The sequence below is a fragment of the Neomonachus schauinslandi genome, chromosome 10 (assembly GCF_002201575.2).
Source record: "Neomonachus schauinslandi chromosome 10, ASM220157v2, whole genome shotgun sequence".
Lineage (NCBI taxonomy): Eukaryota > Metazoa > Chordata > Mammalia > Carnivora > Phocidae > Neomonachus > Neomonachus schauinslandi.
Genome location: NC_058412.1, coordinates 73,359,085 through 73,372,746, shown reverse-complemented (window position 1 = coordinate 73,372,746; position 13,662 = coordinate 73,359,085). Strand labels below are relative to the sequence as shown.

At 40.9% G+C, this 13,662-nt stretch overlaps 1 protein-coding gene across 1 annotated transcript in view; it reads right to left on the bottom strand.

The window, feature by feature from the left end:
* SRBD1 (S1 RNA binding domain 1) overlaps positions 1-5,567 on the bottom strand; it is a 196,640-nt gene extending 191,073 nt beyond the window's left edge. Inside the window, exon 1 of the mRNA XM_021701193.1 lies at positions 5,473-5,567. Within this exon, the coding sequence (XP_021556868.1) occupies positions 5,473-5,523 (51 nt within the window). The 5' untranslated portion in view covers positions 5,524-5,567. The remainder of the gene's footprint in view (positions 1-5,472) is intronic.
* Positions 5,568-13,662: the final 8,095 nt, after the last annotated feature.

Genomic DNA, 13,662 nt, shown 5'->3' with positions numbered 1-13,662 from the left:
TCAGTCAGCAAATTATAAAATCCTTTATTAAACGGTAAGAAGTATTTCCCCACTTCTATATTTTCTCACAATATAAAAGAAAGGCCTTTCTATAAAGTTGACAGTCAAATAAATGATGTTGATGGACTGAATAAGCAGCCAGGTTATTCCTAAAACAAGATAATCCATTCCCTTATAATAAAATTTACAGTATTTAAATAAAACACTTATTTGAAAATAAAAAAAAACAGGGGCGTCTGGGTGGCTCAGTTGGTGCGACTGCCTTCGGCTCAGGTCATGATCCTGGAGTCCCGGGATCGAGTCCCGCATTGGGCTCCCTGCTCAGCAGGGAGTCTGCTTCTCCCTCATCCTCCCAGATCTCATGCTCTCTCTCTCTGTCTCATTCTCTCTCTCAAATAAATAAATAAAATCTTTAAAAAAAAAAAAAAAAAGAAAAGAAAAAAACAATCACTAATGTCCCTAGAAAATATTTACCAAATTCAAAGGCCTAGTGCTTTAAGAAATTGAGACAAATAACCAGAGACATCCTATAATATAGGAAGTAAGCAAATTCACTTTAGATCATATATTTTATTACCCAAAGAGTGTATATCAAACCACAAAAACTACATGAGACTCTGACATGCTTGGAACCCTTTAAAAAAGTTTCTAAACCAGTCATATGTTACAATGCCTCTGGTTCTAACTTCCACTTAGAAGAGAAAGGAATGCCTCACAGAAATACCAAACAGGTTCTCAAAAAACAGAACATGTGCCCTCGGTTCCATAGCTCAACTCCAGGAAGTGTAGCACTATTAGCCAAGAGAGCACTCAGAGTAAAGCAGGAGAACAAAAAGAAAAGGGTCTCCAGGGAGTAGACAAGATAATCTGCCATCTTTTCCTTCACCCCCCTTTGTGGCATTTTATGTTTATGGAGGTCATCCTTCCTCAAATAAGTGCTTCTAGATATTGATCATAAAAGGAATGGGTAACTTTTGATTTCTGTGTCACATGTATTTTACCAGAATAAAACAAAAATGCAAACAGAGAAAATTAGTGTATGACGGGGTAGCATTTTAAACCAGGGCAGAAATGAATTATTCAATAAGTGATATTAAGACAACAAGGTATCCCTCTGGAGGAAAACAAGTATTTAAGTCCTACTACCACATCCTGAACAAAAATGTATTCCACACTGACTAATGACTTAAAATGTACAAAATAGGGGCACCTGGGTGGCTCAGTCGTTAAGCATCTGCCTTCGGCTCAGGTCATGATCCCAGGGTCCTGGGATCGAGCCCGGCATCAGGCTCCCTGCTCAGCGGGAAGCCTGCTTCTCCATCTCCCACTCCCCCTGGTTGTGTCCCTCTCTCGCTGTCTCTTTCTTTGTCAAATAAATAAATAAATAATCTTTTAAAAAATAAGTAAAAATAAAATGTACAAAATAAAACCATAAAAGTACTACAGAAAATAAAGATGATCATTTTCATAATTTGGAGTAGAGGTGGGGGAATAAAAGTTTTCCTAGGCATAACTCAAAATTTCAAAAGCCAAAAAGACAGATTTCACTACATAAAAATTAAAATTCCAAGTCAGCAGTGGGAGCATTTCAGAAGCAAACTGATCTGCTTTGCACTATCCTCAAAAAAAATCACAAGAAGCAGTACCTAATAACTTGGAACTATGGATGAAGGGACTAAAGGCTGGTGTAAGCTGTCTGAGGCAAAGAAATATCTCTAGAGGCCCCACTCTATTTCATGCTATTAAGCAATTGCCCCAGGAAAACATCTGGAGGTTTATTCACTGAAGAGGATAAAAAGAGTTTCTGGACTAGAGGACAGCAAGTATAGTTGTGGGCATGGGAACCATACAGACTGAATGCTAAATATATAGAGGACCCCTCCCCCCAGTCCTCTTCTCCCACCAAGCTCCTAGTCAGATCCTTACCTTCCAGAGAGAATGGAAAGACTCTTCTCTGGACAATGTGAACAGCCCCAAAATAAAAACCTGAACATACTAAGTTTCCCAACAAACAACCCAACCAAATCATCTACTCCCACCACCCTATTCTACAATATACCTGAATTCAGAACATTCCCTTACAGACCACCACGCACCAGTTCTCACTCCATACTTCATCCTTAATAGAAATGGGTTTAAAATAGGAGTAGACAAACCCTTGGCAGTCTCATAAAATTCTGATTACCCATTAAAGAAAACTTCCCTGAAACAAGTATTCCCAAATGACCCTTAATTAGGCACCCGGGAAGCAATGTTACCATTGAAAGATGAGTAAGATGTAAACTTGTCTTTTGACAAGCAGAAAAATAATGAGTTTGAAAAGGGAGGTTGCGGGGGGTGCCTAGGTGGCTCAGTCAGTTCAGCTTCAGACTCTGATTTTGGCTCAGGTCATGATCTCAGGGTTGTGAGATCCAGCCCTGTAGCAGGCTCCGTGCTGGGTGTGGAGCTTGCTTAAGATTCTCTCTCTCCCTCTCCTGCTGCCTCTCCCCTCCCCTCATACATGTGCATGGGCGCACTCTCTCTAAAAAAAGAAAAGGGAGGGAGCCTGGGTGGCTCAGTTGGTTAAGCGACTGCCTTCGGCTCAGGTCGTGATCCTGGAGTCCCGGGATCGAGTCCCGCATCGGGCTCCCTGCTCGGCAGGGAGCCTGCTTCTCCCTCTGACCCTTCCCCCTCTCATGTGCTCTCTGTCTCTCTCATTCTCTCTGTCTCAAATAAATAAATAAAATCTTTAAAAAAAAAAAAAAAAAAAAAGAAAAGGGAGGTGGGAAAAGAGAACATGCATGAGCACATAGGTCAATTTCAGACTGATCGGCTTTAGAAAGAGTATATACAGAAACTAAGGACCTAGAAATTATTTCTTAAAAACTGCCTATGCCATGTATATCCCAAGAATATTCATATTCCAGTTTAAAAACCAATGTTCTTGGGAGAAGTTTCTCCATCTCCACTCCTCCCATGTCCCCTTTCTTTATATCATAGGATTTGTTAGATTAACAAAATTCCATCCATTTCCATAGTTTTAAATATCTGTATCACCTACTTAATAACAATCCTAATATCTCCATTCCAATCTTGCCTAAGATACAGATTTACATAATAAACTATCCATACTGCCTATGAAACTATGCAGATGCCTCAAAGTTACCTAAAATGTAACATACCCACAATGAAATCTTGACAACCATTTCCTGTTTTAAAACCCACTCCTACTCCAGTCTTTCTCATCTCAGTAAATGACACCATCATCCACCTAAACGGATGGCTGAGCCAGAACCTTAGAAAATTTTTAACAGCTTCATTGAGCTATAATTGATATACAATAAATTGTACATGCTTAAAGTGTACAAACTTGGTAAGTTCTGGCATATGTATACACATCTCCACAACCAAAATACTGAATACATCTATCATCCTCTAAAGTTTCATTTGCTAAGCCAAAGCCTTGCAAATCTTTTTTTCTGTCACCTCCCACAACCAGTCTATTAGTAAATAACATAAATTCTTCCACCAAAATATATGTTAGGGGTGCATGGGTGGCTCAGTTGGTTAAGCGACTGCCTTCGGCTCAGGTCATGATCCCAGGGTCCTGGGATCGAGCCCCGCATTCGGCTCCCTGCTCGGCTGGAAGCCTGCTTCTCCCTCTCCCACTCCCCCTGCTTGTGTTCCCTCTCATGCTGTCTCTCTCTCTCTCTCTCTCTATTAAATAAATAAATAAAATCTTTAAAAAAAAATAGGTTAAATTTCTATGATCTCCAGTGAGTCTTTAGTCCCCAGTATCTCTTATCTAGACTATTATAATAGCCTCTACTGGCTTCCCTGCTTCCCCTTTTGCCTCTACTACCCATTCTCCACATAACAACCCAAAAGATCATTTAGAAAATGCTTAAAAACCATTCAGTGGCTTTCCACTCCATTATCCACTTAGATCAAATCATATTTTTTACCATGGCCTTCTAAAATGCCACCCCTGCCTACCTTTCTAACCACATTTACCATGTGCTGCTGCTCTTCAGCCACAGTCACAATTGTTTCAGTCACTGTAACAATCATGATTCTTTGCCTTCCCAGGTTCACTCGGCCTGAAACACTATTCTCCCTGCTCATCAATAGGCTGGCTCCTTCTCATCTCTTAGAGCTCAGCATTTCAGGCCTAAAATGGGTTTCCCAGATATAATATTATTATAGGACCCTATTTACTTCCTTCATACAGTACTATATAAAGCACAATCTATAATTATCCTTGTTCATTGTCTGCATCCCCCATGTTTACTTCATGACAGTAAACACCATGAAGAAACCACATTTGCCTTACTCACTTCTGCATAACACAGAGCTTAGCACTTAATAGCTGTTAATAACTATTTATTAAATGAATGTAAGAATATATACAACATGGTCTCTATAGAAGAGTATACATTTTTCCCCATCACTATTAGGCAATAGCACACAAGGCACTTATTATTATTATTATTATTATTATTTTAAAGAGTGATGGTACAGAAGAACATTCCTATTCTTAGCGGCTTGAGATTTTTCATTTTCAAAGTTGTCTTTTCTCTGTGGACACATGAGCATATTCAAAATCAGATGCTGTGATATTACTAAGGGGGGAGGCACTAAACTAGGGCAAGTAAAAATCAAGGGAAGAGGGGGATGAAGAAAACCTGCAGACACAAATATTACATTAAAATTGGGAAAACCACAATTAGAAATCTTAAGAAGAGCAGAGGGGACACCTTTTTAAGAGGCACCTAAAGAAGTTTCCCAGTACAAAATGAAGTGCTTGGAATGTCAGCAAAGATCCCTCCATAATAAAGTAATACACCTGGAAAGAGCCTCTTTTTTTTTAATCTCAGAAGCCTGAAATCCACTGAAGTGAAATGGTTTACTCAAAGGGAAAACCTATGTTCTAGTTATGTAGCTAGAACCCAGAGCCCCAAACAGCAAGACTAGGCTTGTTTCCCATTCCACAAACATATTAATAACATTCTGGCGCGTGGGAGGTTCGAGGAAAGTTGCCTAGAGAGTTCCCATTCATTCATTCCTTTCCTCAAGAGTTACTGAGCGCCTCCTATATGCCAGACACAGGGCTGAGGATGCGGTGGATGCAGTCAAGGCCATGATGTGCTAGTTGAAAAGGGTGCTTCCTCCCCCATCTCTGATAACTTGAGGTATACAGATAATCTAGGTTTGCCTGGGTTTTCCCATGTCTACCCCTACGCGCTAAGAGCTGCAATTTGACTGAGAAGACGCGCCAGGTGACACGCGGCAGCTAGGAGGGGTTTTCCGGGTGTAGGTTGGAAGATAGAGACCGCAGACCGTAAAATGTAATGAAACTTCTCACTTTTAAAAGGGATATTATTTCCCAAATGAGCGCTCCGAACTTTTTAAATGGCCCCAAAAATACCGGAGCCAGGGCGCCGCGCTCACGCGAGCCCTCAGGAACACCGCCAAGGCGGACGCTCAGCTCACCTTCCCGCCCGGCGAGTCAGAAGGCCCGGGATTCTGTGTGTATGACGGCATCTTCCGGTTCCCGCCGGAAGTTTTTCAAACGCCGGAAGTCCCGCCTCGCTTCTCCCTCACTCGCCGCAGAGGCGCTGGGCTACCGGAGCGGGATGGAGCGGAGCCGGACGGAGGCGGGGCTAGAGCGAGGATCCCGTGGGAGCGCTGAGGTGGGGCCCTACTCCGGGGGCCGGGGGGCGAGCTTTCTCTCCCCGGATCCGGGTGGAGGTGGGGCCGGCGGTGCTACGAACTCGGACCCGCCTCTCTCTTCTTTTTCTTCACACACTGTACTCTCTTCGCATCCAGCGTCTTTTAAATTCAGTCAAGAATATTTTCATTACATTATTTGTAATTGGCAGTAGAAAAATGAGAAAAAAATAAGTTTTATTCTTTCTAAAGTCAATTTTGGTTATCGTTAATGAACTTCCCTCAGGGTGTTTTAAGCGTATTTTTAGCATGTTTCATTATTTCCTAAGCCCCGAGATAAGGATTTTTGCTCTAGTTTATGAAAATACCCAAATCTTGCTTCTTCTGAGAAGCCCTCACACATCCCTGAGGTGCATGCTACCTCAATGGAAGTGTTTAACCCTAGAGTCATCGTTGTCTTACTGCAGTCTCTGAGGCAGCTTGTACTGCCAAGTACATCGATTTGGAAACCTGGTTCTCTTAAAAACTTACTAGTACATTTGGGCAAATCCCTTTATGTCTTTGAACTTGTTTTCACCCCCTCCCTTCCATCTTACCCCATACCTGATAAGGTACCCCCTTACATATTAGGAGTAAATACTCAATTAATTTACTCAAGGTAATCGCAGCTCGAGATACCTTATCTTGGGCAAGAATGAGAAAACCCTGCCCCATTTCATTTTCAGATTTTTGGAAAGTGCTGTGACTTGAGTCCTAACAACCCAAGTGTCCTAGGTGAGCCTTGCTCCTAATCCAGCATTTCCAGTCCCCTTCCCACAAAACACAAAAGTAGCTCCTGCTTTTTATTTTAATGACTCCAAAGTATCTTAACCCCACTTGCACTCCCTAAGCTCCACTTTTTTTTTTTCACTAACCCAAGTTAAAAGCTATAAAGGCCTCCCCAGCAATTCTTTACCTTTTCCTTGAATATATTTTCTCAAAATCAGTATTCAGTAGAAATGAAAAATGACTTGTTTTTTGCCAAATACACCAAACCCTAAACTCACAAAAACAGACAAAAAAATTAGACTGAAAAATTAGGCAAATAAGTCTGTTGGTAGTATAGATTCAAATTTAGCAGATCAAAACCCTATGGATTTGGGACGTCTTGCTGGCTCAGTTAGTAGAGCATGACTCTTGATCTTGGGGTTGTAAGTGTGAACCCCACATTAGGCGTAAAGTTTACTTAAAAAAATTTTTTTAAATATTTAAAGAAAAAAACATTTGTTTTAGAAGATTCTGTAGAGCAGCTTTCCATGCTAATGACTCATTTCCATGTGAGTACTGAAAGACCAAGCAAGACATTGCAATGTCTTATGAGTGGGCTTTGCTACAGATTCACCCAAAGTGAACATAAATTTTACTGGATAACGTTTGAGACAGAAAGAGAACAAGATTCTTTTTTGAACAGTCTGTTCAGCTATATCTAAGCTTCTTGGTGAGTAAGGATCAGTTTCTGAGATTGTTCAGAGGTTGGTGTTGGGTTTTTTTTCCTTCTTAATTTGTAGTCTGATGTTGCCTTTTGAAATGGTTCCAGAAGGTTTGGAACTGTCTGCTATAATCACAGTCTGCTCTGTAATTTCTAGTTCTGAAAATACTAGAGAACACATTACAGTTCAGGATTATAGAAAGGGAAACCAGGTCATAATAATCAACAATAATAATTTACTCTTTTACTATTCACCTATTTTTGATGTTGAATTATGCTATACAGGTTTAAGGTAAGGGATAATAAAGGTTAAGGTAAACCAATATTTTACAAAATCTTTTGACATAATTTCTGCCCTGGAGGAATTTACAAACAAGCTGGAGACTACATATAGTCACAAGAGGCAGAGATCCATGTAAGACAGTTTAGAATCAGGATTCGTTTGTATATCAAAGTAGCCACAGTATAAAGTGAGGGCAAGAATAGGGATTAAGCAGCCTTGTGTTGGATCTTGACTCCTCCAACAGGGATATTTGCCTTTCAACTGGGGAAGAAAAAAGATTATTAAATGAAAGTAAATAACCTATAAGGTTTTAGACATCAGACATCTGGGAAAAATAAAAGCTGGGATGGAGTCCTCTAAAATTAATGCAGGTGGTGACCTACTCCAAAGACAAGTAAGACTGTCCAGAAAACATTTCTCCGCTGGAATTTTGTAAGACAGTCACTCCCACTAAAAGCTGTCAAAGGAAATTTATAATCACTAAATATAAGCCAGGCCCCACCACAAAAACTGCCTTTTCTCTCTAGGACCTTGCCCAATCTGTTGTTTACTTTTGGATCTTAAGTGCTGAATTTCAAAAAATTCATGGCTTTAGCCTGGAGTAATCTAGACTCTCACCTGAGACTTATGCAATAGGGTTTGTGAGTAATGAAACATGTTTTGGATTTGCTTGCAGGTTATTTTATTGCTGTAAAACATACAGCTATTCATATGGTATTCATTGGTATGTTATCACTTGCATGTTATTTTCTGTGTTTTCAAGTTCTTTCCCTATGGGTTCTGTCTCCCCAGGGACACTGTAATAATGGTAATGACTTCTAGTCATGGATCATCTACTTTGTGTCAGGCACTAAGTTAAAGCTTTTACATGTATGTGTATTTAACTCACATATTAGCTCAATGAGATGTTACTATTATCCTGTTTTTATAAATGAGAGGACCAGCCAAAGTCACATCAGCTATTAAATTGCAGATCTGGATCTAAACCTAGTACTCTTTTTTTTTTTTAAGATTTATTTATTTATTTGAGAGAGAGAGAGAAAGACAGGGGAGGGGCAGAGGGAGAGGGGAGGAAAGAATCCTCAAGCTGACTCCCCTCTAAACTCGGAACCCAATGTGGGGCTCAATTCCAGGACCACATGATCATGACCTGAGCCGAAACCAAGAGTCTGTCGTTCAACTGACTGAGCCACCCAGGCACCCTTAAACCCAGTACTCTTTTTTTTTTTTTTTAAGATTTTATTTATTTATTTGACAGAGAGCACAAGCAGGGGGAGCAGCAGAGGGAGAAGGAGAAGCAGGCTCCCTGCTGAGCAGGGAGTCTGACACAGGGCTCTGTCCCAGGACTTTGGGATCATGACCTGAGCTGAAGGCAGATGCTTAACCGACTGAGCCACCCAGGCATCCCTAAACCCAGTACTCTTAAAGCCATTCATATACCACCAACTCAAAGCAAAGATCTTTCCTTTTTCCACTGTATTGGCCAGTGCAAGAGTGAATCTTTGAGATGCTCAGGAACTGTTAAATCTCTAAATAGACATAACAATGCCCTTCTCCCCCTTGACTTCAAACTAATCAAAGTTCCATGGGAACAAAAATTCTAAATATAGATCCACTATATTTTGCACCCATTAAATTGTAAGGTACTTGGATCTAAGTCTTAGTCATTTTGGTCTCCCCTTCGCAACTTCTCCCTCACCTACACAGTGCCTAATAATCTTGACAAATAATAGGTATTTAATAAAATTGTAGACTAACTTGTGGCCCAAAGAATGTGCCTGGAGTAAAAAAAAAAAAAAATCCTTTCTCATACTATGAAAGTAATCTAAAGCTCCTGCCATGGTGGGTTACCATTTAAAAACTCAAGTGTACTTTTGGAAGCTCAAACTTTTTGTCCCTGAGAGTCAATCACCTAGCAAAGGTAGAGGAGTCTCTTTCAGATTAGAGAATGCACAAACTGAAACTAAGACCTATTTTATGAATTTGCATATTAGCCTTGCCCATCCACTTTCCCACTCTTAGAAGCTCTCATTCCTAACACTGAAACTCATTGGCTTCAAAGAGCTTCTCTCAATAATTCAGCCAGGAACTTAGAGATTTCCTGCAAAATATAAGAGATTGGTAAACAGAGAGGGGACTGCCTCTGTTTTCCTAGTGAGAGTGTTAAGTGAGCTAGACCAGGCTGGTAGTTGGGTTCCCAAACTTGGCCTTCTCTATTATTTTTTCAGTCTGACTGGGAGCAGCAGCATAATTCCAAAATGCTTGTCTAGTGCTGAGGACATTGTTCTAGCCCAGAGTAAGTATGCCAGTCTTTTGTGTCAAAGAAAAAAGATTCAAGGGATTAAAATCCTGAGTTTTGATAAAATAGTGAATGGATCTTGAGGAGCCATCAGTGAAGCCTGAGAAAATTAATTGTAGATTTTTCTAGGAAATAGATATTCAGGCATCATTCAAAGGGATTAGATATATTTAACTTATCTTACATGAAGTAAAACTATGGGGCCAGCATGTTGAACTAGAATATAAATTCTGCTTTAGCTGAAAACTGAGATTTCCAGTGTTTTATCCCTTTTTTTTTTTTACAAATCCTCCAGATATTTTGTAATAAATGCAATTAAAAGCAAGATTAAGGGACACCTGGGTGGCTCAGTTGGTTAAGTGCTTTCAGCTCAGGTCATGATCCCACGGTCCTGGGATCGAGTCCCGCATCAGGGTCCTTGCTCAACAAGGAGCCTGCTTCTCTCTGCCTGCTGTTCCCCCTGCTTGTGCGTGCATCACTCTCTCTCACAAACACACAAATAAATAAATAAAATCTTTAGTAAAAAAAAAAAAGGCAAGATGAAGACAAAAAATACCTGAATAATAGATGAAATACTTTATTGCATGGTCCACTGTTCCACTCATCACCTGCCTGGCAAATTCACTGGCTAAAAGGCTCAATCAGTTGATTCATGAGCAAATATATTGCACAATTTTCTCATGATGAGTTTCTCATTCTCAAGAAGTATCCAGGGACTCTCTCAAAGGCCCAAAATATCCATTAAACAACCTGAGATCTAAGCACAGAAGCCCCATAGGGTTCATTAGGATCCTAATGGTGGCATGGCTGGTTGGATTGCAAGGAAGGGATGAAAGGCAGCATAGTGGGGCCAAATTTATTTTGTTCCTCACCATAGGGAGCCATGTCTGGAGACTGTACATCAGAACTAGGTTTTGTTTCTAACACCTTTGGTCTATCTTACAGCTTAATAAGCTGGAACTATCCTGCAAAATGCTTGCTAGAAACACTCATCCAGAACGCCTACAGAGTTCTAATACTGGAAGCTTCACACACTAACTGGAATTCAAATTCAGAAAAGCGTTGTGTGTCAGATCAGTTTATGTCCAAGTTTGCCCTTTCTTTTTTAATCAGGGTTTTGATATAATTTACACAGAGTAAAACTCAACTCTTTTATTCTGACAAACACACACAGTCATGTAACCACCACCACAATCAAGGTATAAAACATTTCCATTGCCTAAAAAAAAAAAGTCCCTTTGTAGTCAGTCTCCTCCCCCATGCCCAACCCGTGCAACCACTCATCTGTTTTTTGTCTCAATAATTTTACCTTTTCCAGATTGTCATATAAATGGAATCATACAGTAAGTAGCCATTTGAGTCTGGTTTCTTTCACTTAGGATAACACATTTGAGATTAATCCATGTTATTGCATGTATCAATAGGTTTTTTTTTCTTTTTATTGCCAGGTAGCAGTCCATTGTGAATGTACTGCAGTTTATTTATCCATTCAGTAGTTGATGGACAGGGGGCACCTGGGTGGCTCAGTTATTAAGCATCTGCCTTCGGCTCAGGTCATGATCCCAGTGCCCTGGGATCGAGCCCTCATCGGGCTCCCTGCTCAGTGGGAAGCCTGCTTCTCCCTCTCCCACTCCCCCTGCTTGTGTTCCCTCTCTCACTGTGTCTCTCTGTCAAATAAATAAAATCTCCAAAAAAAAAATTAAAAAATAAAAAAAATAGTTGATGGACATACAGTTTTTTCCACTTTTTGGCTATCATTAATAATGCTGCTATGAACATTCATGTACAAATTTTTTTATGTGAGCGTATATTTTCATTTATCTTGGGTAGATAAATAACCTAGGAACAGGATTGTTGGGTCATATGGTAAGTGAGTGTTTAGTTTTATGAGACTAGTAAATTGTCTTCCAAAGTAGCTATACCATTTTGCATTCCTACCAGTAATGCATGAGAGTTACAGTTGCTCCACACCCTTGCTAGGACTTGATATTGTCAAGTTTGTTTGTTTCTTTCTTTCTACCCTTTAATAGGTGTGTAGGAGTATCTCATTAGAGTTTTAATTTGCATTTTCTTAATGATTAATGATATTTATTACTAATGTGTTTATTTGCCACCCATATATCTTCTTTGATGAAGTATCTGTTAAAATATTTTGATAATTTTTAATTGGATTTTTTGATTTGTGAATCATGAGAGTTCTTTGTATACTGTGCATACTAGTCCTTTATCAAGTATGACACTTGGCTTTAAGAGTTGTAAGTTATCACAGGCAGTTGCCAGCATAATAGCACACAGAAAAATGAATTCTTCTCTGACCACAAAGAAAACTGCCACAGCCAAGTGTTTTTCAAGAGCCTAGCTAAAAGATGTTATCAAAACCAACACCATTTTTACATACATGAATTTTTCTGAAACCAACATCACCACAGACAGAAAACATTCTTTGTAGAAAAATGACCTAATTTCACAGTGAAAGATGATCACCCTAAAAGAATGCTTTAAAATCGAGAAGGTGGTACCCACAAGCTTTTGCAAACAATGTGGAAAGTTAGTTAAGCCATAGTGTTCATACAGCATAACTGGGTATTTTGTTTAGACTGGACTATGATCTGAATATAAGAAAATCTAAATAGTTTACCAAGAAACTTCTTAGCAGAAGTAGGTATTGCATATATAAGGGCCTTTGATAACTTTCTGCTATGAGCTTTTGTCAGGTCTATAATTACTATAACTTTCAGGCATGTTTCTAGAAGTTATTAGCTAGTGTTTCCCAAATTTTAATGCACATAAGAATCACCAGCAGAGATCCTTTTAAAAGCTGATTTCTAATTGGGGGAAAATATGGCAGAGGAGTAGGGGACCCTATTCCAACTTGTCCCCGGAATTGAGCTGGAAATCTACCAGACCACTCTGAGCACCCACAAAATCAGCCTGAGATGTAAGAAGATCTGGATCTCTACAAACAGAACATTGCAGGCAGTTGGTTTCGAGGTACGAAGCGGGGAGCTGTGATTCCGCAGGCAGATATCGGAGGATAAACAGCAGCGGAAGGGTGCCTGGCCGTGGGGATCCTACACCTCCGGTGAGTGACAGCCTTGCTTGCTGGGGACGGGGCACAGACTCGCAGACTGGTAGTGGCAGGGAAAGGACTTTAGGGCAGCCCCCGGGGCGAAAACCCAGAGCGGCAGGGTCGCGCGTGTGAACAGGGAGCGGCTGGCAGTTTTAGAAGCACAAAGGGCAGAGACGTGCCCCGACCTGGAGGCAGGACTGGGAGCACTGTGGAGGGGCACACAACCCAGGACACTGCAGTTTATAGCAGCACAGACAGAAACAGAGACAGTGTGGCCTGGAGAGCTCACTGAAGAACAGACTGCGATCTCTCTGCTCTGAGGCAGAGGGTTGGAAACGGTCTCTTCTGCTCTGACTCACAGAAGAGATGCAGAAAGCCACCAGGGAAAGCCACCAGAGAATAAAAGCCCCCAAAACTGACTCCCACTGAGCCCATCCCCCACCACAGGGGGGCAGGGCAACTCCGCCCAAACAGGGTTGCCTGAGTAACAGTGTAGTAGGCCCCTCCCCCAGAAGACAGGCTGGGAGAACAAGAGGCAAGCAACCCCAAGGTCCCTAGAAAACAGATGCATCTTTGGGCACGTGGGTGGCTCAGTCGTTAAGCATCTGCCTTCAGCTCGGGTCATGGTCCCAGGGTCGTGGGATCAGGCCCTGCATCGGGCTCCCTGCTCAGCGGGAGGCCTGCTTCTCCCTCTCCCACTCCCTCTGCTTGTGTCCCCTCTCTCAGTGTCTCTTTATGTCAAATAAATAAATAAAATTTAAAAAAAAGAAAACAGGTGCATCTTGCTTGGGTTCTGGTCAATAATTTGGACTTTATACATTCCCTCAACCACCCCTCAACAGAATGACTAGAAGGGGGAACCCCCAAAATAGGAAAGACTCAGAGATTATGAC